The sequence below is a fragment of the Solenopsis invicta genome, chromosome 15, assembly GCF_016802725.1.
Source record: "Solenopsis invicta isolate M01_SB chromosome 15, UNIL_Sinv_3.0, whole genome shotgun sequence".
NCBI lineage: Eukaryota > Metazoa > Arthropoda > Insecta > Hymenoptera > Formicidae > Solenopsis > Solenopsis invicta.
This window is the reverse complement of record NC_052678.1, coordinates 9,126,421-9,152,549: the sequence shown is the minus strand read 5'-3', so window position 1 is coordinate 9,152,549 and position 26,129 is coordinate 9,126,421. Positions and strand designations below refer to the sequence as shown.

The 26,129-nt window shown below is 37.5% G+C and overlaps 4 protein-coding genes and 1 long non-coding RNA gene across 17 annotated transcripts; 3 read left to right on the top strand and 2 right to left on the bottom strand.

The window, feature by feature from the left end:
• Window positions 1–398: 398 nt before the first annotated feature.
• On the bottom strand, window positions 399–5,187 carry LOC105193087 (LMBR1 domain-containing protein 2 homolog). Its single transcript, XM_011157418.3, has 10 exons — window positions 4,961–5,187; window positions 4,519–4,856; window positions 4,197–4,407; window positions 3,935–4,111; window positions 3,658–3,835; window positions 3,354–3,535; window positions 3,044–3,283; window positions 2,746–2,947; window positions 2,435–2,557; window positions 399–2,359 (listed from the first exon to the last, which is right to left on the bottom strand). Exons 1-10 carry the CDS (start codon window positions 5,132–5,134, stop codon window positions 2,121–2,123), a joined length of 2,064 nt encoding a protein of 687 aa, XP_011155720.1. The 5' UTR covers window positions 5,135–5,187; the 3' UTR covers window positions 399–2,120.
• On the top strand, window positions 2,840–3,660 carry LOC105193086. Its single transcript, XR_005576440.1, has 2 exons — window positions 2,840–2,981; window positions 3,065–3,660. It is a non-coding gene; the product is annotated as an uncharacterized LOC105193086 (long non-coding RNA).
• On the bottom strand, window positions 5,126–5,772 carry LOC105193085 (BBSome-interacting protein 1). The gene is made up of 2 exons (XM_011157415.3): window positions 5,643–5,772; window positions 5,126–5,478 (listed from the first exon to the last, which is right to left on the bottom strand). The coding sequence occupies exon 2, from the start codon at window positions 5,424–5,426 to the stop codon at window positions 5,205–5,207; it is 222 nt and encodes a 73-aa protein (XP_011155717.1). The 5' UTR covers window positions 5,427–5,478; window positions 5,643–5,772; the 3' UTR covers window positions 5,126–5,204.
• Window positions 5,773–5,833: 61 nt separating this feature from the next.
• LOC105193088 (interference hedgehog) lies at window positions 5,834–20,566 on the top strand. Of its 13 annotated transcripts, XM_039458065.1 has the most exons (10): window positions 5,834–5,972; window positions 6,198–6,336; window positions 8,575–9,344; window positions 12,292–12,526; window positions 14,971–15,051; window positions 15,137–15,397; window positions 15,566–16,567; window positions 17,304–18,128; window positions 18,217–18,332; window positions 18,926–20,559. In XM_039458065.1, exons 5-10 carry the CDS (start codon window positions 14,982–14,984, stop codon window positions 19,097–19,099), a joined length of 2,448 nt encoding a protein of 815 aa, XP_039313999.1. In that variant the 5' UTR covers window positions 5,834–5,972; window positions 6,198–6,336; window positions 8,575–9,344; window positions 12,292–12,526; window positions 14,971–14,981; the 3' UTR covers window positions 19,100–20,559. The 13 variants fall into 13 exon arrangements, with proteins under 13 accessions (XP_039313999.1, XP_039314001.1, XP_011155721.1 ...); XM_039458064.1 differs by lacking the exons at window positions 5,834–5,972; window positions 6,198–6,336 and adding an exon at window positions 9,968–10,142 and having other exon boundaries at window positions 9,201–9,344; window positions 18,926–20,566; XM_039458068.1 differs by lacking the exons at window positions 5,834–5,972; window positions 6,198–6,336 and adding an exon at window positions 10,927–11,175 and having other exon boundaries at window positions 9,236–9,344; window positions 18,926–20,566.
• Window positions 20,567–20,931: 365 nt separating this feature from the next.
• LOC105193090 lies at window positions 20,932–26,101 on the top strand. The gene is made up of 9 exons (XM_011157424.3): window positions 20,932–21,463; window positions 21,568–22,878; window positions 23,055–23,136; window positions 23,220–24,217; window positions 24,298–24,475; window positions 24,573–24,719; window positions 24,906–25,167; window positions 25,286–25,547; window positions 25,627–26,101. Exons 2-9 carry the CDS (start codon window positions 21,613–21,615, stop codon window positions 25,687–25,689), a joined length of 3,258 nt encoding a protein of 1,085 aa, XP_011155726.1. The 5' UTR covers window positions 20,932–21,463; window positions 21,568–21,612; the 3' UTR covers window positions 25,690–26,101.
• The last annotated feature ends 28 nt before the right edge of the window (window positions 26,102–26,129 follow it).

Sequence of the window (26,129 nt, the reverse complement as noted above, 5' to 3'; positions counted from 1 at the left end):
CAGTTGTATCATCGCTACACAAATAGTTATCACATGAGAACATCGAAGGCTGGCTGCGCACCCATGACATTTTATTGCACGAGGTATATTAGTGATTCACAAAATTCATTGATTTATCAAAAGCGCCGATTAAAGGACAGTTACATCGGCGAACAGCAGGGTAACAGGTCAAGCCTGTTATTACTGGAACCGCTGCTAATGCCGGAGTCAACGGATTCTGGGTACCGAAAGGACAAGAATCGAATGTCACAGTTGGAACACACGAAAGTTATCAGAATAATAATGGCCTATGCTTTATCATTTCTTATTCTCGCGAGTATTACATTTTACATCGTTTATTTTACCTAAAGCGGTTGTTTGTTAAACTTGCGATGAGATATTTAGGAAACTTAATCACATGGATTTTACGTGATATATTTATTGTCATTAATTTTACGTTACATTTGTTACGAAGTGTTGTCGCTAAATATTTAACGGAATGATCAAAAAATCACGTATATGATAATTTATATTTTATCGCTACATATGTATATATTTTATTTCTGATGTTAGAGTGGGGATAACTCGCCGATTTATAACAAGAAATTGTTCTGTAGTATAAATTGTTAACTACCTTTAATCGTTAAATCTGCATCACTATGAGCAAATTGTTCTTACCTCTAACAAATTACACGCGTAACAGATGTACAATTTTAACAAGCTCGTATAATTCATAGATCTATTTTATATATGCCTTTAAATTCTAGAGAGCGGTAGTCGTTTCAAACAGCTTCATTAAAGTTTATTTTAAAAAAATGTTATTCGAGACACGTGCTCGAACTCTATAATCTCTAAAGATTTAGCCCCTTTATGTGTAGTTATCTATTAATATATTAAATATTGAATAGTTCCTATTATTAATTTTTCATGATACTAGAAATGCAGAAATTGATTTTAGAGTGGCATCCTATTTATATAAATGCTCGTCGATATATTTTAAATGAATAAAAATTGATATGCTTTAGTACGTTTTTGTCAAGAAACATAAAGCTACTAGAGTTCGCACAAAATGTTTCAGATAAATTTCACGGATATATCTTAAATTGTAAGTGCATAAATTTGATTCGTAAAAAGCATGTGGAAAATATAATGAGTCTTGTAATAAAACAAATGAGCTGACAAAATAATTTTTGCTTGACAAAACTTCTAACTAACACTAGAAGTTTCATTATTATATTTATTTAAAAATGCCTCATAACATATAATTCCGATATTTCAATTTTTTAATTATTCGCGCATATTTACATTTGAGATTAATATGTTTTATTATTATTGTTATATACTGACTTATTCTTATTAAATTTTCCTGTGAGTTATCCAGTCGATCTTTTTATATCATTTCTATCCATTCTCAATCCCAAAAGCTTTACAAATTATTCTCAATACAAATAGAATTAAAATGACTAGAATACAATTTATAAATTTTTATGAACATATGCAAAGGATTTTTTTATCATAATACTAGGATAAATTAAAATTATCAAAATTGATTATTACATGAAACAAACAGATATTGAAGTATTGAAAAGATATTTAGATTATAGAAAAAATTAGATACTATTGTATAATTGTTTCAGGTACATATGATTAAAAAAAATCGTATATAAATTATTTGTTAGCTTCAACGTAAATCAAACTATACAAAACTTAAAAGAATAATAAGAGATAAAAATATATTTGTCCTGATGAACATATTAATATACATATTAATACTAAGTTGAACATCCATTGCACCATTACCGATTCTTTCCGTCATAATTGCGTCACAATTATTAAAATGAGTTTCTGTTTGAAACAAGATCTGTGCGATTTTCATTCTTAGTCTAGTTTCTTCGTATATTTAATTATATCTCATAATGATATTGTACATCTTTAGTTCGTGCTCCTACCTAGTATTTAGATTTAAAACGCTACAGGCATGTAAAGCCTTACATTACATGTTTAATAAGATTCACTGCACTGTTTCGTATCAATGAGCCGTTATGTCGCTCAATATAAATATCGTGTAAATCGCTTAAAAGCCAATTGACGGGTTCTATAATAGCACCTATAATAAACCGTATTTGCAAAAACGTTACCTCTTAAATATCATCGAACAGTCCTCTGGGTGGAGGACCTACGCGACTTGTACTAGTAGAGAATGCCCTCGCGTTACTCGGATCGAACGACTCGATATCGCCTTGGTTTTCCATGTCACATCGATTTGCACCGTAACTATCTCCACCGAACGTCATACCGATGTAATACTCCGTGGGATCAAAATCATGTAACAAACCCGCCCTCGCGGATTCGACCGATTCGTCCCTTTTTAATGGTCGTACTGAAGAATCGTTAACAATAACGTTATTTACATAATCTATATTGTATAATGTCACTCATTTTTCGTTATACATACCGGTGTCTGTGCTTTGTCGAGACGATCTGTAACGCGATCCTGTACCCACCGAAATATTGAATCTCTCTTGTAATTCACGTCGTCTATACATAGAATCTTCTGCTCTTTGCCGTTTACGTCTCTCTATAACAAAAAAATATGTGCATTTTCTTATTTATTTTTTTCATAGATATTAACACAATTTATAAAGATTATTTTAAACCAAAAATTATATTTGTAATATATTTAATATTTTTTATATATTATTAATTAAATTATAGACTATTTTATGTATATATGCCGCGTTAAGAATGTAATTAATTTATCAATACCTCTTTTTATAAGTTCTCTTCCTTCGTCCACCAGATCCGTCGTGAATTCATCATCGTCGAGAAATTGCTGAAAGCCTAGTATGGAAAGCAATCTACTACCTATGCTAAAGTATGTCGCTAAACAGAACGCCAGAATTGCCATAGGAAAGTACACATTAAATCCATCGGATATTATGGAAATAACATCCATGTGACCCATAACCTGACAAAAAAGGAAACAATAAAAAAAAACAATAGTAAGGACAACAAAGATAGAAATCAATTTAAAGAAATTCATAGAGTACTTAAATTATATTACTTGTGTATAATGTGTTTCCAGGATATGAGTTTTGATGATGTGGGAATCCATATGAATAAGTCCTAGGAAATTGAGACACATGGGCGGAGTTAAGCGACACAGCATCATACCGCTGAATATCAGACTATACTCGTTCGTTTGATGATGAGGTGCCAAATAATAGAGATTTAATACTCGTATCTTCAAGACGGTTGAATAAGCGCAATAGCAAAGGTATGCGATGATCAATGTGGACAGTATCTGAAAACCGAGCATAGACATGATAAATAAATGATAAATATATATTGTGCGAAATAACATCAATCTTTACCTCTATTGTACAATAATCATAATTTCTTTTTGCTAAATTCAGAAATTGAGCGAATAAAGACAAGACAGGAGACTTGTTGAAGAACGTTACTTCTGACCATACCACAGCCACTGATAAGCAGCCGGCGCAAATAGCAGCTACTTTTAAAACATAATTCTTCACGATACATTTCCAGTACCATTCTGAAATTTATAAGTTATAAAATTACAAAATCAAAAAAGAGTTATAAAAATTAAATGATTGAGCGAATGTTACAAGATGATATAACACATCAGAATAAAATGCGAAACATGACGTTACTTACCGACAACAGGATTGTAAATAATACGAAATGGAAGCGGACGATGCACAGGAAAAGACTGTTTAAATCTTTTATCATGACTTATTTGATTCTTTGCTACGTCTTCCAGATCAAATATCTTATCCACTAAAATGCCCCATTGAGTTTCTATGCGCTGCAAAGTCTGCAATGCTTTTATAGTCTAAAATAGAAATAATAGCGCAATACGTATAATAAGAATAGCAATGATAATAGTAATAATAGCAACATATTAAATTTGCCATATATGCTATTAACAAACTTGTCTATGTAGACGAATTAGAGATTTTTCAGTAGGTGTATCCGTTGGCGTGTCATCGGGTAATTGTCTTCTGTTCATTCTATCCTTCAATTCGGCGGGTATCTTTTGAAAGATCGTTTCCAAATTATAATGGAACGGATGACCGGGCCCGATGGATATTGTTGCAATTTGTAGCGACTAAATGGGAATTCATCATACATTATAAGAACTTTCGCAATTCTTGCAGCATTGCAAATGCAAACGCAACGTCTTTATTTCATACCTCAAGTATGTCATCTACTGTCTCTTCCGCTTCGCACTTGTCTAGACTTAACTTTGCCACCTTGAAATAGCTATAATTTAAAGTATAGCCAGGCTTGCTGGAATTCCATAATCCTCGTGGTACCTCTACAAGAGCATAACCGAGTAATAAAACTAATAAAAATAAACCCCATGTATTGGACGCAGATGATGCTATGGCTTTCAATTTTTGCCTGTGAAAAAGCAATCATAATTATTTCTATATGTATTAGTAATATTGTAACTTTTATTTGTATAGTACAATGTAACTGTTATAATTTTAATACTGCTATAATGAAACTCACCCATCGAGATCTAAGCCAGGCTTCAGCGCAATGTATATCAAGAGTATGCCGCATATAAACAAGTAACTGCCATAATATATAGCATTATCTATTAAAGCAGACTTTAACTTTCCGCGTACGGTGAAATCTCCTGCTTTTATATAAGACTGCATCAATGGAAGTATCAACCACGTCAGGCATTGCGACGTCCAATAAACTATCCTCCACAGATTTGGAAATACATTATCTGGTACATAAGGCCTGGGCTCTTTGCACGTGGTAAATGGTACAGAGGTTGTATCATTGATATCCTTGGTGCTGTTGTGTATATTCTGCTCTACACATTGTCTGAATACAGTCTGCAAAAATATTTTTTTTTTTTACTTATTTTATTCTTCTGCAGGATAAACCATACAAAAATAATTGGAACGAAAGCATATGTGTGTGATGGATAAATAATTACCGAAGAAACGTCCAGCGGTAGTATGAAGATTATTAGTAGGGAAAAGTACCAAGCTATTAACACAGAGATAGTGACCGCAATGTGATGCCGAAAGACGTTTCCATACTTGAAGAGCAGAGTTCCAGCAAGCAGGAACGCGAATATGATCTCTATCAAGAATAAGCCAAGAGCCATCTTGGCTTTGATATCTCGTGCGACGATGATATTTAACAATTCCTAAGAATCTCTAGCTACCATTCGATGCTTATGCGCTTGCATCGAGACTGCTCTCTGCTTCTTGCATTTCCTTAAGTTTGATCTCCGCGTCCCTCTGCATCTTTTCGAGTTTCTCTAACGTAACCGATTTTAGTGGAATCAATTTTGGTTTACAGAGTATGTAATTCAACTCCTCCGTTTGATATAGCAGGCCTTGTCTCGGCAGGACTATGTCGCACTGTTCCACCTGGCCATCTGTAGGCTCTGACATCTTCGATCAAATCCGATGCCTCAACGAGTTGATGACCTCTTCATCGTGACATCTGATAGCAAAAGAACATTGTAATATCAACAAGATCAACTAGAATATTTCTATGGGAAATGGGGAATCGATACAACTTAATACATCGTTATGTTATAAGGTATTTGGACTGTACTCAATCGCGACAGACTTAAGTCAACTGATAAGAATCAGTTCCTCGCATACCTGACATAACATAATTGGCAAATTGTCTCAGATCGTCGTTCGTCGAGGTGGACCTCTTCCTCGCACGCTTCCGTCAAACAACTCAGATGGATTGTACCTTCGGCGCCGTCTTTCCGTAATCAGATGCGAACTGTCAAGAACAGGAGGTAGCAGATGGTCGACGAACTCGCAATTACAGATGAATCTTTACCTGCAGAACTCACCTGCACCTGCAACCATGGATCGTCGCATTGGTCGCATTCGTCGCGGTCGTCGCGGATCATGGAGTCGCGTGACCAGTCGCGACGCGAAGGTGCGAAGTTCGGAACTAAGGTCAACGGCTGTAGATAAGTAAGCGCAATCGACTTTATACATATGAGACGAGTTTTTTAATTTATTGATTGATCAATCGCATAACGCGCAAATGCACTTTGCTCTGTAAAAGCTGTATTTCTACATATGCGATTGATCGATCGATGAATTGAAAAAGATAAATTAGATTAAAATCAAGGAGAAACATATATATTTTTATCAAATTGAATATATTATAATAATTCAAGTGCTTTATCTTTATAGCTATATTTTACACTCAAAGAGAAACAGATTTACAATTAGATGGAGAAGAAAAGAAGAGAATTAAAAGGTAAAGATATAAAAAATTCAGCCTGTTTGATTGTGGCGGGGCAGAGAGGAAGAAAAGGAAGTCACATGTCAGGTAAATAGATATTTTTTAAATTTACTCTCCGCATTTAACACGAACGAGGATATGGCCGTAAAATCGAGAGAGAAAAAGAAAGAGAGAGAGAGAGATAAGTGCAGAAAGTGTAATTGGAGAACAATATCGAGTAACAGCAGCGTAAGCAGTCCGAAACTCTCAAGTCAGCATAAAAGCGTACGTGAGAATTGTGTTAAAAATTCAAAACAGCCCGGCAAACAGTCACTGTCTGAAGATAGCTGTCAAAAAGAGTTCGCGATGTTCGTTCGAGAATCGATCATCGATCGAAAAATTCAGCGTTGATACATAGCGATGGTGGCCCGGGGGACAAAATGGTAGGGGAAGAGCAGGGAACGATGATGGGTGTGCTGACACTGCTGACATTCCTCGGTTGTAAATAAAAAGCGTCGTATTTAGCTTCGCTGAAGTGACGGGGTGACGATAACCGATCTCGGAAGCCCATCCGCCAGTTGACGCGTGACGGGTGTGCTCTGTTTGCTTATGGCTGACATATCACGAATCAAGATAGATTCGTGAGAGCCATCAAAGATTTTCTGCGAGTGACATATTCAAGATCGGGGTCGCGTATACACACGATTTAAATATACGCTACTTACACTGAAAGAAATGTTTGGTAAAATCAACCAACGTTTGGTTGTATTAGTGATCGAATGAATTTTACAGTTATAATTACTAAATATGTAGTTGTTTTGACCAAACAATTTACAGCTTAGCTTAACCAAATAATTATTTTTATACAAGAAATTACAAAAAGTTTTGTTAAATGTAACTAAATTTTTGGTACCAGTAACTACAAAATTCATTTGATCACTATTTAACTAAACGTTTGGTTAGTATTTCTCTCAGTGTATACATATACAGCATCCTCCGCAAAGGATGATCTTAACTTTAAACATTAAATTTTTTTCTTCTTCTAATGACAATTCTAAGTAGCATGCCTGTCCAAAATCAATTGACGTAAAATATATCTTAAAGATATTATAACACACGTAAGTTTTTCTTCTATTTACGCATATTTTAGGCATCTTCTCTACACACATTTACAGTCGTGTTTTTTAAATATTTAAAAAAATATAATGAAAATTAAATATTTAGAAGACATTGTCTTTTGATTGAATTGGATCACGACACTTCTGAGTTAATTTTCATTACTCATTTACAAGTACAAAAAAATTTTTGATGACTGTTATACTCTTGTATATTTTAACATCTCTAGAAAGTATTTGTATATAGTTGTTTATTTTTAAAAAATTATATACAACATATATAAATGTTACAAAACTATCTATTAATTATAGTGTTTTTGTTAGCTTTAAAAAAAATTGCAGGACAAAATTGTTGAAACTTCTTATGTCTACAGAATGTTAACATGTTTTTTATGCTCTGATTTTAGATGCGTATTGTTTAGAAAACTTGAATCATATTTTAATATCTTGCGACTTTGGCTGTGTAAGGAAAAAATAACGTAAGCCTTTAAACGGGTAGGTAACAAATTCTTATTTAATGTCAGACGAGTACTTGTGACGCTCATAAAATAAGTTTTATAATTATATGGTCATATCTGATAACAAAAAATATAGGAAAAGGAGAGTACGATCTTGAACTTAAGAAAGAACGTTCTTTCCTTTTTTTTGACACAATAGAAAAAGTTTAAATGAGGATTTAAATCGTCATCGTGTACTTTATCAAATTTTTAAATACACCGCCCTACTCGACATTTCGAATTTCAAATCGCATTTCGAGACTCGATTCGTTCCTGACTTCAAACTTATCAATCGCTGACATGCGCCGTATGTTACAAATAATCCGAATGTATCGTCGTGTATGTATATATAAATATCGCAATCGAGCCAACATGTAGCAATTATTGAACGCAATCGTGTGTACATACATTTATAAATCATATAATCTTTGTATAACGATCTCTTGTTCCGATTTATGTAGCAATTTTCATACATTTTATTGAAAACATTTATCAATACGCGCCGCTGAATCGAGCGCGCAAAAGCGCGCGCTTTTGATCACGTGATAACAGGTACCAACTTGAGCGAAACGAAAGATGCTAGATTTCAAGCGCGTCGGTCGTACGTCTCTCTCCTTCTCATCGACGCTCTCGTATACTTCCATCTCGCTTTCGCGTTAGGAGGTGCAGGAGGTGTAGCGGAAGCAAAACGACTCCACAGATTCATAAGCTGAATCTCTGCCTTTTTCTCGCAGACATGCCGATCGTGCATCCGTTTCGCTCGGAGTGCAGAAGGTAACAACGCGGTGCAGCTACGAGGAACGACGGAGACTCGTCGCGTCTCGCTACATCTATGCATCTATCCATCGCTGTGGCTGCTGTTAGCTGTTAGCTGTTAGCCACTATTACCACCACCACCACCACCACCACCACCACCACCACCACCACTAGCATCTCCGCCACGCCGCCGTCGCGGCGGCATCCCTCCACGAGTCGTCGTCGCTGCCGCTGCCGCCGCCGCCACCGCGGTTCAAAACCTGTCGGTCTGCATTCCAGTGTCGCCGCCGGTGAACGCCAAGCAGCAGCGGCTAGCAGCAGTGCAGCGGACTCGGCGGACTCGGCGGACTCTCGTCGTCAAGCGCGTCCCGTTCGGTAACTCGTCCCGTTTTTCCGACGCGTACGTAAGCCGCGCGCGCGTCCGCTGCTCGGCGTCGCGTTCGTCGAGAGTTGTTCACGCATACGCGCGGCGAACATGAAATAGACGATCGAGAGGGTGAGATCGTTGGTCAGGAGACGATCGTTGGTGCGGTGAGAAAGCGGGGGCGCGGAGGGGAAGCGCTCTCCCGTGAAGGAAGAACTCTCCACAAAGGAGCACGCGGGGGCCACCGCGCGGCGGAATTTTCCTGCGGTGTGCGTCCCGTCCAGAAATTACATCCCACGAGTGGTCGGCGAGCGACGCGCGGGGCGAGAGAGGACACTTCTTTCGGCGTCGGCTTCGGTCGACGCGGCCGGATTGAGAAAAAGGGTAAGCGGCTTCTCTCTTTCGTTTTTTTCTCTCTTTCTTCCTCTCCCTCTTTCCTCTCTTTCTCTTTCTTTTTCTTTCTCTTTCTCTCTCCCTTTCTGGACGATCTCGAGTCTCCGGTGCGGATCGATCGATCGATCGCGTGATCGTGAACCTGTGATCCTCCGCGCTTGGAACTGCTCGCATCCGCTTGCTCCGCGTCGGAAAGGGAACACAGCCAACGCTCGGGGGATCGGGGGATCCGGGGATCCGGGGATCCGGGGATCCGCTTCCATGGGAGAGAGATCGTAGATCGGACACCAGATCCGGATCTTCCCGTCGGCGTTGCGTTACGCTCTCCTCTGTATTTAGAGTGGATACACGCTCGTTCTATTTGCACTTTCTACATGCGAGACGAGGTGCGCGACCTCCGAGGAAGAAAGAGGGAAGAGGCGGAGTGTGGAAGAGATATGGCTGGCAGACGGGCCTAAGAGCGTTTTCTTCCGCGTCGATTAACTTCATTCGCACCTATTGTTTGGTCTCCTAAGCCCTGCGAAGCCCGTCTCCTCCACACCTCTCTCTAACATTAAAAACATAACGTGGAAGAACTATAAGGGAGCATTTTTTAATTGCGAAATTTATTACAGTTAATTCGTGAAGAAAAATTGGCCCTCGGTAAATCCAATCTTCCTTAACAGTTTGCCTTTGTACCCTCTCCGAGCACGAAGCGAGACTCGAGCGCGTACCGGTCGAGAGAGCGAAGAGAGAAGAAGAAGAAGGAGGAGGAGGAGGAGAGAGAGGAAAAAAAAGAGAGAAAAACAGGTGCGGAGGAAACGTGGATAGGAAGGAAGTGTGTGTAAAGGAGATCCGACGAAACAAGTGTATTCGGGCGTCGTATAGGGCGAAAGAGGGATCGAGATATCAATGCAGACGAGAGCGGGAGTAGTTCTGAAAGGGGGACCTCTCGTTCGTTATCATCCACTCCGAAATTCCTTCCCCCGCGCCCTCTCTTCTTTTTTTCTTCTTTTTAATCTCACCTGTTTGCGAGACCCTCCAGGGGTCTTCGTCCGCGTTGTTTCCCCTCGATCCCATTAAGCGCATCGCGAGAGACAAATGGAGGGCGTGTGGAGGCGAAATTCAAATTCGCCAGTTTTATCGCGAACTCGTTCTCCACCTCCTCGACCTCGCGCGCTTGTCGTTCCCAGATATAAAAATGCAAAACAGACACTTCTCGAGCAGATTATCAAACCAAAAGATTCACAAGGGTTACGAAAGAGAGAGAGAGAGAGAGAGAGAGAGAGAGAGCGTGCAGTGTGTGCGCGTCACAAGATACGAGGTTTATTTTCTGTCCATGCGATAGACTGCACTTTCCTTCTCGTTTTCACCAAACTTCAAACACATACTTTAAGCGTACACATGGTTCAGCTGTAAAAAAACAGACCTACAGATCCGTACGAATCGGCAATAGCACGAGAGGTTCCCCCCTCTCAACTCCGCCAGGAATCTCGGAGGAACGTGAGTTACTTTTAACATCCCTTAAATGGCACAGTAAATCTAAACCAAGCATTTTCCTCGCTTGCTCCGAAATTCCCTTTCTCACTTTCAGAATCCCTCCCTCCTCACCTGCTAACGAGGCGCAGAACCCGTCCTTGCCGTGCCGTCGCGATCGCAGTCCCCACGATCCACGATCCCATAAACGCACCACGAGAGACGGTCCTTCGCTGGAATACTAATGACACGGATAGTCATTTATGGCACGACCACGCATGCCGCGTAGAACAGGAAGGAGTCGGACCCGAGGATCGGAGCATTTTCAGAGCGGACAGATTTCTCGGAGTGTCAGATTTTCCTGGAGGTTTTTATAAAATTGAGACGACGGACCTCGTACATCCCTCTTCTCGTCTGTGTTTCCTACATAAATCGTGTTGCACTGAATATCCTCTTGCAAACTGCTCTTTTCACTGCTTATGTCCATCACCAATTAGATTTAATTAACTTTGAACTCACAATCAGTTTAACTTACTCTTTATCTTATTTTCTAATTTTTAGACTTAGAAAAGGATAAATAGTAAGTTAAACTGAGAACAAAGTTAATTTACATTGGTAAAAATGGACATAAGTCGGACTACCTGAGTTACTAGTAATGGTTGTGTTTGTCAAAGGATTTCTGACAATGAGTTAAAAAAAAATCTAAAAAAATTTTAGTATGCTCTTTTAACAATTATAGGAATATCAATTGTATTGTATAGTTATATGACTCAAAACGTTTTTATTTCTTTTTTTTTTGTATATGTCTGAATATGAAGCAGAATTAGTAAAATAGTCTGTTTATATGATCCTAGGGTTAGTCTGTAGACGGATTTAAGATAATAGATGATTTGGACTCTTGTCGATTGAAGTTTTGAAAAGCTTACACGTTAATTGTGAAAACCTGAATATTATAATTTGTGATATTGGAGTTTCAAGGATGTAGCACACCTATTTTTGAAATAATGAAAAAATAACAAGTTGTTCTATAATGCATTCGAAAGTAATACGAAAATGTGTTAAAAAATAACAAAAATCTGAATTCTTTTAATAAGACTAAAATATTCACGATGACTTATATAAAGTTTCATTGCAAGGCAAAGATTAGTCGTTCTATAAATAAACAGTATTTATTTATTTTTGATTAATTTTAGTAGTTTAACGATAAAAAAATAATAAAGTAAAGAAACTATAAAAATGTATTATATTTGATAAAAATAGAATATTATTATTATAAACACGACTTTAATATGTATATTGTTTATTTAAAGTATAAGTATGAACAGATGTATAAAAATGGGTATAATACATCCTTAAACAGTTAATTTGTATTTGATAGAAAATTCGTATATTACTGTGACAATTGTTTTTTTTTTGTTTTTTTTAAATTAATTTCTACATAGCAATACTTTCTCTTCCCTATTACATTTCATAAATTTTGCAGCGCACGACACCCCGGCCGCTTGTGTAAACGCATTGCGACGATTAAGTCGTTAATACGAAGGCGCGCATCGGACGGATTAGGTGCAATTACGGCACCGCAGATTGTGCGTGCAAACCCATCGGTCGCGCGTGCACGCAGCGCAGTGTTCTCGCGTTCGTTCGTGCGTGCGTGCCAAGAGGGTCGGCGAAGTGGACAACCACTGCTTTGGAATTTGGCTTCTTTATTTTTACGAGAGGTAACATCGGAAACCAGCCTCTTTGCGGCTCTTCTCACCTGTTACATACCACCGCCATTTATGCTACCATTTAACCAGAAGTTAAGAGTCGCCTTGTACATAAAACACGGTGGGGCTGCCGTCGCGCCGATAATCTACCTGCATACACTCAAATTGTCTCCCTCTTTCTTCCGTCCCCTTTCTTCCTTCATTACTCCCTTTTTCTCTCTGCCTGTCCCCCCTTCTCTCTCTCTCTCTCTCTCTCTCTCTCTCTCTTTCTTTTACTCTTCTTTTACTCATTCGGAATGATAAATTTGAGATTGAGATACGCTCGCTTAAAATGTTCGTTTAAAACTCTTGTTATCCCGCTTTATTCCCTTCTCCTTCATTTATTTACTATTTACTTTATACATTTTGATGATGATTTCGCTTCCTACGTATGTTAATGTATACAGGCAGAAGACGCGATGTACAATTTTGGAAATTTTCATGAAATTACGTCATGTGGCACTAGAAAGTTATGAATATTCAAAGCTTTCTGATTATCATATTTTTAGCTACAGATCATGCCAAAAAGTAATTTTTATATGTGGTTATATGTTAATAATTCCTTCTCAATCACTAGTTTCGATTCTCACATATTGAATAACTAATTAGTGTATTATTGTGATAAATAATAAAAATTAGTATTCTGAAGTCTTTTATTAAATCAGTGGAAGTGACACATCAACATATTAATCACTTGTTTTGCACTGGAACTGGTGAAAAAATACTACAAATTAAACAACATTAATTAACAAGGTGTTTACTGCCTAAAAAAATTGAAAAACCTAATATTTTCAAAGAATTTCTTATTTATTCTTGAAAGTGGATTTTCATGGGATGAGAAAGTTTGGGAAATTTTACTTTTAAATATAAATATTTTTTGTGTACATTTTTCTGTGCTTTTTTTATTGACCAAATTTTTTCTGATTGTTTTTTCTTGATAATGCAAAATGTCGTCAATCAATTAGCAATAAATACGGCATATACATCCACATACATTCATGTACACTTTCGTATGACTCATGAGTTTTTATAAAAAGATCAGTGAGACAATAGAGGACAATAGATTATCTAAATTGGCGTTGTGGGTAATAAGTTTCGTAATTCAAATTCTGGTAAATTAGGCTCATGTACAAATATCTTATATACCATTCAATTTACATTATTTCCTTTTAGTACTTTCTCGAATTTAATATTCAAAACTTAAGTGGCTTTTCTTTGCGATATAATTCAGGATCACTAGAACGCGCGTATAACAAAGTAAATTTATTTCAAACTAAAAAGTTCTGTTACCTTATACCTTTGAAATTTTGAATAAAAAAAATTTTTGGAAAATCCAGAAATTCTCTGGAAATTCTTTTACAAAATTCAAGTAAACACCTTGATTAATAATAATAATAATAATTTATTGGCTGTGTATTAAATTAGGTTTAAAGAGGATATTCTTCGTACATTGAACGTCTTAATATTGCTTCACCAAGGGACAAGACGCGTTCCTGCTCGCCAAGCTTTTCCGCCATCGGGAAAACGTCAACGCGATAATCTCAGAGGCGAGCCGTGTGGGTGCCGTAGTACGACGTCGCGGTCCGTGATGTGAATGGATATACCTACGCGCGGCCGTAGCGCTATACCTCGACGAAAAAGAATTATTACCGTCACTCCTTGCCATCGCGGGCGTGCTGCGCGCGAGTATATGATTTTCTGATGGCCTCGCGCGAGCGAAGCACGTGGGTGTAAAACGGTTCGCGCAATGAACGGCAGCTTTCGACGCCGTATATGGATATTTTCTAGACAGCCACGCGTCATCCAACCTCGCCACCGACTCCCTTTTCTCGTTTATCATTACACGCGAGAAACAAAAACCCGTTACATTTCAACGCTCGTTGCCATTCGTCATTTTGATTCGCGTAAGAATCGTTCTCCTGTTTGCGTCTTTTAGCCACTTATTTTTCTTTTCTTTCTTCTAATCTTTGCCAAATGGAATTTTTTTAAAAACCAGGATTGTAAAGAGATTGCGATGAGAAAACGATTTTATGAAGTAAACTTACATATGTTATATATTGTATTTCATATTTTTATAAATAATTATTGTTATACGCTTTCCTAACTTAAAAAATGACAAACATATTGTAAAATCTTTTAGCGAGTGTAAAACCTGCAATTACTACTAGATGGATAGACTATCATAGTCATTTTGCGCCTTTAATTTAGGATGACAAATGCGTTCTATTTTCTCGTGAACTCGGCGTTCTAAACTTAAACGGTATGCTTGCTCGGTATTAATTTTAGTAGGTCTTCGTCGAGACACTCCGCGGGAGTCGCATATTTGCCTTCCCGCGAACGAGGGACCGGAAAAACAACGCGGCACGCGAAATATGTCTTGTTAATGTAATGTCACTGTCTTCTTTCTGTGCTTACAGAATGTGTCAAGATGACATCTATCTCCTCTTTATGTGGCATCGTCATCATCCTGCTCTACAGTCCGATCGCGTATACATGCGGTAAGCTTCTTTGAGAGAACGGTAAATATTACTTCGAACACCGTGTAAAATTGAATAATAATGTCGTTTTTGATATTCGTAACAGAGGAGAATAAAATACAGGATATGAATATGTCCTTCACCCGACACCCGCAGCCTTTCGCCGCTCCTTTAAATGACGAAGTGAACTTTGAGTGCATACTCAACATCCCCGCGGACCGTTTCGCTTGGTATCATAGACCGCTGGGTTCATCTAAATGGACACCGCTACCCAGTCCTTCCAACAACGACGGCAAAATGTCGCGGCACGTTGTCACTTTCGACAACGAGACAAAAGCCGGAGATTACCGTTGCACTGCGTTCTTCGGTGAGTTATCGCAAAAATTAATATTTCATATACTTTGATCAATCACTAATCCATTCTCAATCTTATTTAAAATCTATACAAGATATGAGGATTGTATAATTGACAAAGTAGTCCCGGTTTGTAGAGTATGCATCAAGAGATTTAATTGTATATATTCTTTTCTGATAGGTATCAGCGGTATAGCGTCGGATCCAGCGAGATTGACGCTCGCGACGATACAGAAGTTCTCCGATAAGAGCGATGTCTTCATTGAGGTGACGGAGGGTAACACCGTACCTATCACATGCCCTGTACCATATTCTGAACCGGAGGGTATAGTACAGTTTTACAAGAATGACGTGCTCATCGAGGACGCCGATCTGGTGAACGGCCGAACCACCATGGTCATCAGTAATGTCAGATTGGCGGACAGTGGATCGTATCATTGTAGCGTTACAAATTACATAACGACGGTGACATTCACGAGCAATCATAAAACCATTCTGACGGTACACGCGAACTTGACTTTTCAACCGCCGTATCTCACCAAGCAACCGCAAACGCAATACACGGTTCCGCGCGGCAAGAACGTCACGTTGGAATGTTTCGGCGCTGGTTATCCTGTGCCGCGTATCACTTGGAGTCGCCTAGGCGGCTCTCTACCGTCAAAATCGGTGAAATCGCCCAACGGTTTGACATTGGTTCACGTGCAGCCGTCCGATCGTGGGGAGTACGATTGTGTATGGGGCAACGAGATCCGACAGATTAAATCGGCAATCGTCTTAAAAGTGGTGGAACCACCAAGAGTCACAAGACCGCCGAGAGCGTGTAGGTTTCTTGAGGGTGGAAAAGTGCAGCTCTCGTGTGACGTAACAGGCGAGCCGACACCAGACGTCGAATGGCTTATCAACGGAGAGCCTTTGATGTCTAGCAAGATGGTGGAGATGAGAGACTCCACTCTCCTTATATCTGAGGTCGAAAAAAGGCATGCCGGGATTATTCAATGCGTCGCTAGCAACGCATACGGATCGCATTCGGCATACAACATATTGCAGGTTAAACCTAAGGAACACGTTGTCGGTAGCAAGATTGAATCGAAGCCGGACTACGGAACTATGTCGAGACACAACAAGCATACCAGAGGCGGCGGTAGACGCAGAAATAAAGAAGGAAAGAAGAAGGGTGGCGCAGGTAGTTATTTGCTTGTGTTATCATCGTTTCGTACGTTTTCTTATCATTTTATCAAACGTTTGATTGAGATATCGCCGATATTCTTTCAACATGATCTTTCGTAAAAAAGAATTGCAGAATTTTTGTTAAATATAAAATTAAAAGACGTTTTTATATAATTAATTTTTTAACGTATTATGAATGAATTATTTTGACATTCTGACTTTAAATTGATAATTTTTGAAATTTGTAAAATTATATTTTTAATTCTATTCAATGTTATATATTTAATTTTTATATTCAATTTTTTAAAATTGTGAATATAATTCCGAATTTAATCTTTAGAGACACATAACATTCATTGATATATAATTAAAACAAAGCGAGAAGATCGAACTTTTTTATGTGAGGGCGGAGCATCTGGCCAAAGCTCGCGAGCCAAAGGCGGCAGCGAGCTAGTTGTTTTTGTCGTTCTCCGAATGATGCCTCCCTCCCATACTGTCGACTAATAGTCTCAATAGTAGAGCCTTTGACAGTTTATCGTTCCGAGCTTTGCATAAGCAAAGAGAATTACGAGAGATTTGCATATATTTACATGAATCAAAGTATTATTATTGCAAAAGAGTAATCACCTTCTTAATTGTGTTTATTCTACATATTTTTCCAAACTAATAATTAAAATTTTAATTCTATTGCAGTTTTTTATATTTTAATCAGAAAATTGACTTCTCTCTAACTCTTGGTCCTTTTCTTTCAGCAGCGGTTTTGGTACCTCCGGAGCAGCCCAACGTTACGCGATTGTCCGATATCTCCGTCATGGTGCGGTGGTCAGTGCCAGAGAACAAAGGTCTGACGATACAATTTTTCAAAGTTCAATATCGAGAGATCACTCCGAAGATGAACGGTAAACAGACAAAGTGGATGACGGCCAACTCCGAAATACCGAGTCACGTGCGATCATTTGAAGTGACCGACTTGCAACCCGAACATACTTATCGATTCAGGATCGCCGCAGTGTACTCGAATAACGATAACAAACTGAGTCCGAATTCTGCACGTTTTCATCTGAATAGAGATACCGGTATCGAGAGCAATAAAATGCCGATACCGTTATTGACTAATACCGAGGCGTTGGGACCGTATCAGGTGTTATTGATCTGGCAGAATCCTGACAAGTTGGCAGAAATCGACGGGTTTTACATATATCATCGAGCCTCCACCTCAGCCGGTGATTATCTGAAAACTACCGTCGAGGGAAAGAATGCCTGCAATATGACCATTTCTCACTTATTACCCGACACTACGTACGAATTCAAAATCCAGAGTTTCTCCGTAGATGCGGCGTCGGAATTTTCTCAAATATTACGACAGAAAACTAAAAAACTTATCGTCGAGCATCCGGTTACGCAAGTAGTGGCGGAAAATAAATTAAGACCTAACGAAAATAACAAGGATGTCAGTATACACGTCATAATTGGTGGAGTATTTGGAGCTTCGTTCATTCTGATTGCTCTCGCTTTTGCAGCGAGATTCCTGTACAAAAGAGTGAAATATAAGCAAAGTCAGGAATCGCAAAGTGAAGGTACATAATTCAATGAATTGACAAAACTTGTAATTCTTGGTTTGATAATTTTAAAATATAAATAACATTCTCTCTTCTTGCTGGGCAGGTAAACCGATAACAAACGGACGAATAATGAACGGTGGAGTCACAGACTCCAAGATTAACATTACGTCCAATCCACTTGCCGGCCTCGACACGTCCGAAGATATAATGCAGCCTAAGGTCAGTATTTGTAAGTAACAACATTTGCACTTTTATTTCACCGGAAGAAAGTAACGGAACTGAATTTTCGGTTATTCGGCGATTGTCCGACGATAATAATGAGAAGGCATCGAATTTCGGTCTCGAACTCTCCGTGTACAATTTCATGTTTTTTATTACTTTGAAACATACTTGTTCGCCTTTGATCAGTCATTTACTTTCCTTCCGGGAGTCAGTACGATTCTAGACGAGCGCGGAATTTGTTAGTCGCATATATAAAGATTCTTTAACAATTAAAGTAATGAATTAGCTTCGTAATTACAAACGAGATGTTTTCGTAAGATTCCTATGGCGATCTCACGTTTACTCGAGACTTCCGCTCTCGTCTAATAGTGTAAATCCGACCATTAAATTGCTCGATATATTAAAGAGACTAGTCTTTTCTAGTTTTAGAATTGGTCGCGTGCTGCTCTTTAATTCTACTCGCTCTCTGCACTCTCTCTGGAGCCGCTTTTCTTTTGTTTTTCCGAACGCGACACACGCACGTTACCACTTACACGCTCTAGATCTGAAAAAAGAAGCGAACGAACGAACACGCATGTTTCTAAATCCAGAGCGGACAACAGTCGTCGATGGAAATGACGTCGTTTCTAAACGGCCAAAACAACAATGGCAGCAACAACGGCCATAACAACGGCGACGCAGCCGGATCTGACGTAAACGTCACGTCACATAGCGAGCCGTCGTCTCTGCGCCAAGTGCCACTGCCTATCGAACAACGTTTGTGAGAATGATCGCAGCTATATCTCTGTTTTATAAACGGTAAGAACGCGAGATCCGACTTGCATCTTCTCGAAGACAAATAGTTTACACCGTTAATCGTATATATTAACGAACATTGTCTCGCGGGAAGAAAACGTAAGAGCTTGTCGACACGTTACTTTTAATAAGAAATTTAACTTATAGACTGTGTTTAACGTTCAGCTATTATTGCAATCATGAGACTGTTGCAAGACATTTACAGGGTGTCTTAAGTAGATATGCTCAAATGTATCGTTACTGTAGATTGGGATTGATTTCGCATAACTTGTGTGGGAAATGATACGCGACGATGCAGATTTTCTGGCAAGATCTATGCATGTTTTTTATATTTGATATAATCAATTATAATATAATCGAGTATAGTATTTTAAAAGTATTTTTTTCCACGTTTTCCACGTTTATCAATATGAAGACGATATTTTACATGAAGGCAGCTGAAATAATCCCACTTTATAGTGCAATTAGAAAGTAAAAACGATCTGGTTTGCATCCTACTGACATATTCTTTGTCTTTCCCCCTTCTTTTTATAAGAACGTTTATAAGACTCTTGTTAAGTAGATATGAAATTCAATTAATGTACCTGCGAAGTAACTGACTTAACTGTTACATATCTACTTAACGGTCATAAACTAGTGAGCACTGAATATAATGGTTGTTTAGTAATTTTTCTGTCCCTTTTTACATTGTACACTATTTCACATCACTTTCATCATTACTTTTTAAGAATTTTGTAATAAAAACTTATATTTATCTAAAGTTCATAACGTAAGGACGCGATACGTATAGTTACATTAACTATTCGCCAGTGTTGAAAAGAATAGTGACTTTACGATACAGAGTTATTAGTAATATCCTTTTTATAAAATAATAATGAAGACGTAATGATTGAGTCATATATTGTTAACAATTTTCTTGGTGTGTATGCTTGTTATTTTTATAAATATTTTCCTAGCTGCAGCAAGAGAGATAACTTATTGATGTTGTCCATGACCAACGCAATCACGAAATCACTGACAGTGATTTGTTATCAAAATTATATGTAAAACGTTGCTTATACAATATTGCGAGGAGAAAATAATATGTGATACAATTATATTTTGATAATGGGTATTTGCGTACGGCGCGGCAATATACGAAAATTGTAAATACGAGTGTATAAAAACTTTTTTAAATAAATTTATATTTAAACGTTTGGCTTCTGAAAGTGCTGCTATTCGCAATCTGTGTTTCGACAACGAAGCTAGTGAAAATATGCATTTGTACATAATATGATAGTACTCGAAGCGACATGAATGAACGTATGTGCCTTACATCTTGCCTGAGAATAATGATGACTAAAAATAACGATTATTTATATACTTCTGTACATGTATACCACCATTTTGTGTACTTAATTTTTATAAAATAAATTATATCTAAAAGGAATGAAAAATGTAAAAATGTCGCGCGATATCTGTGTGCTAAAGTAAATCTTTATCAAGCATTCCTTTTTTTTATTCAGTGTGACTGTATACAATTTTATTTGAACGTGCTTTAAATATAACAATTATATGATAAGTCATTCAGATGAAGTACTGAAAATCCACAGCCGAATATCTTCGGAACATTGGAACTATATATCTTTCATCAAGGAAGATATGTATAGTCCCAATAATAAAATGTTACTTTTTATATGATCTGTAATTCAGAGAATTCAGGATAAAATTGTATTCTAATTATGAATTTAATATATTTTTATATATGGCATCCTCTTTTAAAAAATAATCATGTTTATATATTATATATTGCGTATATTTTTATTGTGCATCATGAGTTTAACGTATAATTTATTCACGTGTTTATTTTAATTCAAGTATTTTTTGCACGACAGACGTAGTATTATAAAAATAGAACTTTGTCAAGTATTGGTTTGCTCTTTTCAGCTGAACTTCTTGCACAGTTCATCCATTCTATTTTTCTTTGCATGCTGGAGGAAAAGAAAGAGAACGTGAACTGTGTAAGCAGTTTAACTAAAACGAGCAGACCTGTGGCTTTTCTTTATTTATTTACGTTTACTGTTACGGTCGTCGAACGTGGTCGAACGCTTTTGAATCGAAAGACCGAACCCGCCGACACCTGTGTCCCTTCCGGCAGCTGGACAGATGGCGCTTGGTGATTCAACTGCATGGATTTAAAAGTAACCGTAAACCGGCGTGCCGTGAGTGATGCCGAGGACTGGTCGGTGCGTGCGTGCATGCACGTAAATAAATAAATCGGGCAAAATATCACGGAGAACGTCGTCCTTCGCGCGGATTGTAATGTTCATGAGATTTATTGGATCAGGAACGAGGTAATCAATTGAGCCTACAATTCGCAGGCAGAAACGATTCACGAGGTTCATCGAATTCATTAGCACATGCTGACTTCCCTCCTGTTTTTTTTTCTTTTTACTAGTGATCGTGCTAAAACCATAAACACCGGGACGAATCTGAGATCAGGATGTGCGACTTGATAGATCTGAATAGTCCAAACGTGAGGGGATCGCAGGAACTGACAAAACTGGCGTCGCCGCTGATCCCAGCTCCGAAAAGTGTCGAGTGCGGCAACGAAGCGGGCTCGAAGCCGGTGACAGAGAAACGTGAGGGCGAAGGCAATAATCCGTTCGATCAAGTGTTACACGAGACTGCCGAGTACGTCAGCAAGAAAGGCGATCCCTTCGAGGTGATGCTGCAACGAGCCCTGAGATCCAAAGGTTGTAGGAGTGCACGATCTGTGGACTTTACGGACGACTATACTCCGCGTAAGAAGAAGTACCTCAAAGCAATAAATAAGACGTTGAGTATGCTCGATGAGTCGTTGCTCGAAAGTGGGTTTGGCTTCTATGACGAAAACGGGAAGAGAGAAGCGAGAGTCACGACGGAGAGTGGTGGTATTGATGCGAGAATCGTCGATGTCTGTGACAATAATGGAATAGATAATGCGTCTGTCTTTAAGCAGGAACATAAGATATCTGTTACTGATCCAGACTCACTTGAATTATCCATCCTAAATCAGTCTGCAATGAACGATACACTACTGGAAGTAATTCCCAAGAAAAATGGCAAGATCTCACTTTCTCCAGAGAAAGACTCGTTATTCAAAGAGCATATTTTTCCTTCGGACATCAAACACCTTAAATTATCGCATGTTCAGCGTTCGTTGTCGGAAAGGGAGGCCGCAAAATCATCAACGGAACTATCGTGTCTGTACAAAAGATCGCAGTCCGTGACGGATGATCGAAGAAAAACATCATTGACGTCGAGTGGCAACAGCACCATGTCCTTATTAGACAGGGGCTTCTTGGAGAACAAACAGAACGACCAATCTGTATTCTCCAGTTTATCGAACGTCTCATCTATAACGAAATTGACTTCTACTTCATTGTCTTCATTGGTACTTTCGATCGATCCTATGAATCACGCTTTCATGGATGACAATTCATTGAAAACCAGTCAGGAGAAGATGAATGCGATTGAGAGTTCTATGGATATAAAGTATGACTTGTCAGATCTGGCGGAAAGATTTAACAAGTTGAAATTCAGTATAAATAATATGACCAGTATTTTGAGTATAACCGAGAAGGATGACTCTAGTTCCATGAAAGGGGAAAGTAATATTCAAATTGCGAATAATAAATTGATAGATGTTGATGCATTTGTTCCGGAACAAAATAAAAATTTTAATAGAAGCTCATCTTCCACTTGTTCTTCGGATTCTGTGTTCACTGTAAGATATTTAATATAATTTAATATATTATATTGCATAACGTTTATAAAATTAATACAAAATGTTGACTTTTAATTTATTATTAGTATTTCAACACTAGAATATAAATAATTGTACAAAATTATTTTATTTTTAAACTATTTTATATTGAAGCAGAAAATAAAAATTGATTACAGAATAATAAAGTCGATAAATCAATACTGTTAGAGGCCAAGGAGCTTGCAAAGACTTTTGAGGAATTAGCATTAAATTCTGAATGTAAGTATTTTATATATTTATTAGAACACTTGCAATTAATTTAAGTTTTTAATTATTCTTTTTTTGTAATTTTTTTTTACCAGCTAGTGTAGATGATGATTTAATTTCAAATAATACTATGTGGATGTCAGAATTATTACCAGCATTTGAAGATGAACCTGTTGTAAATGATTTAATTCATTTACCTACGTCACCAGAAGAAGAGTACTCAAGAGATAGAAACAATCATAAGAAGCAATCTCCTACAAGTATTAATAGTGCGGAAGAAAATTCATTGAAGAAAATGGAGTTGTCATTTACTGGTGCATCTATCGTAAAACAAGACATAACTTCGTTGTTGTCAGATCTCAGAAAATTAGTTAAACCCGACAGTAATCCGGAAGCTAAGAAATTACTTGATAATTTGGAAAGTATTTTGAATATTAATTATAAAAATAATACGGAATTGTTAGTAACCTGTCTCAATACGTCAAATAAGTCACAGAGTCCTCAGAAAACATCTTTGGATAGCATTGAAAGATTCGATAAATCAAATATAGATAAAAATGAGGAAGAAAGCGATAAAGTATCATCACAAGAAAAGATCTGTAATAATGAAAAATCATTGACGGACACAAACTGTAAAAAATTAAAAGATACAGATAAATCACAAGATAAATCACAAGATAAATCACAAGACGTTCTCAGCATTGAGAAATCGTCAGTTACATCTTCATCCTGTAAAGATGAAAGCGAAAGTCGAATGAATATTACAGAATCATCTGACTTAATAGAAGACAGCACGCATAAAGCTAAAGAAGGAGATAGTCAGGTGGATAAAAAGATTGCGGTAGAATTGTTAGTAAATCTTAAAAAATTATTAAGTGGTCAATCTGAAGATGATACGACGATACAGTTACTTAAAAATATAGGAAAAGTATTAAATACTGCATTAAATAATAGTCCTGAGAGTAAAATGCAGGCAAAGAAGCAAAATATTCAGACTACACCTGTAAAAGCACAAAAATCTGATAATAACGCGCATTTGTTCACACGTTCAGCAAGAGTAGCGCACAGGCAAAGCTTGGAATCAAAATCTAAAGTAAGTAAAATCTTTATTATATTCTATGATAATTTAAATTATTGTCTTATGCATTATTGTATTTTCTACCGTTCGAGAAGACAGTCAGAAAAAGTATATCCGCAATCGAGTCATCGCCTAAGAGTATGCAAATACGCAGACGTAAGGATACATCCGAATTGGAGAACAAGCAGAAACGTTTTTCAAGCGACCCTGGATTTATTAACACTCCATCAAATAAAAAACTTATGAATCAAAATACGTGTAACACAAGAAAAGGTAAATTGTACGTGTACGTGTATTCCGTACATTTGTATTAAATGGTTATTTGTTTAGAATATAGATAATTGAATTACATTATTGGAACATATTTCAGCGGAAGCTGCAAGACCTGATAGCAGAAAAGAGAAATCCATTGGTATAAACGATGTAAAAAATAAGCTGAAGAAAAGATCGGATATAGTTAATAAAAAAGGCCCTATAAAAGCAGTGCATCCTGTAGATAATATGCAAAAGAAAAGAGGTAAGCCTAAAATCTGTGAAAAGAATTCGAGAAAACTTGGTTAATTAATTGATAACGTCCACGAATACTTATTAAATAATTGATAACTTAGAATTGGTAATTTTATATAATTGATAACTAAGAGTTAATGTTTTATTAACTGATAATATAATTTGTTAGTTTTTACAACATAGCATTTTTTTATAGCATCAATCGGAAGACAAATGTCCTCTCAAATCACACCACCTAAATCCAATAAAATAATCAGCAGTACCCCGACAGACAATAATCATTACATGTTTAAAAAATCTGCAAAATCCAAACCGATAGCTTCGTCAACACCGGACGGCCAAAACAGCAAGAGCGCACCGTTAACGACCTCTAATAAAAAACGTAACTTTTCTTGCGACATTTCGCCGGTGACTACGTATGTAAACATAAATGATGAACGAAAGGACAGTCCCAAAAGGTAAGAGCAAACCAAGCAATTTAACAAAATGATCATTTCTTTGCCTCTCATTTACCGAAAGTGAAAAAAGAAAAAAAATTACAAAATTACGTAACGATCGGATTTGTTTACATTTTAGAATGTCTAAGCTGCCAACGCCGAAGAAGTGTACGACACCCACGCGCCAGCAAACGGATGGCATTCCAAGGTTTCTGACGCCGCCGAGGCATTATTCGTCGCTCAATACGAATAATCCGCAGTCTCCGCAGCGTTTGAGCAGGAACTCGATCAGTTTACAACGATATTCCCCCTTGAGCGAGAAAAAGAATGTCGGAAAGATTCAGCAGAGTCCACTGAAGGAAGTCAACAGGATTACTTCTAAAGTTAAGCCACGCAACTTGGTACGTCTGTGACATCTTCTGTACGAATGTCGTGCAGATGTGCCATTGTACGACCAACACGTTTTACATTTATGCGCAGATTTCCAAGATTAAACGGCACAGTATCAGCGACTTCACCGAGAAGGAAAACTATTACGCTTGAGAATGAAGCGAGAGCAGAAGCGAAGCGAAACAATCGCATACCGTTATGATATCGATTGTGTAATCGGAGATTGTGTCATGAAGAAATCGTCATAAGAGACGTGATTTTCTTTTTAAATTTTTTTTTACTTTTGTGATATTTGTTTTTGTGTTTTTTTATAATAAAATATTCGGCGAGAAGGTGTGCGACTCGACAGGTTCGCGAATTCTGAAATAGTCTCATTAGGGTATTACGTACAAACGTATTTTTGAATTTATCGACGCAATTTGGTAGACGATTTAAATTGATACAAAAAACGATGCAATAATGAGATTCTAGGTTTACGAAAGAATCAAGATGAGTTTCAGAGAAAGAGATTATATATAGGAAGGTTCAAGATATATACTTCCGATATTTTTGAAAATCTTGATAACATATGCCTTGAAATTTTCGTTTTCCTT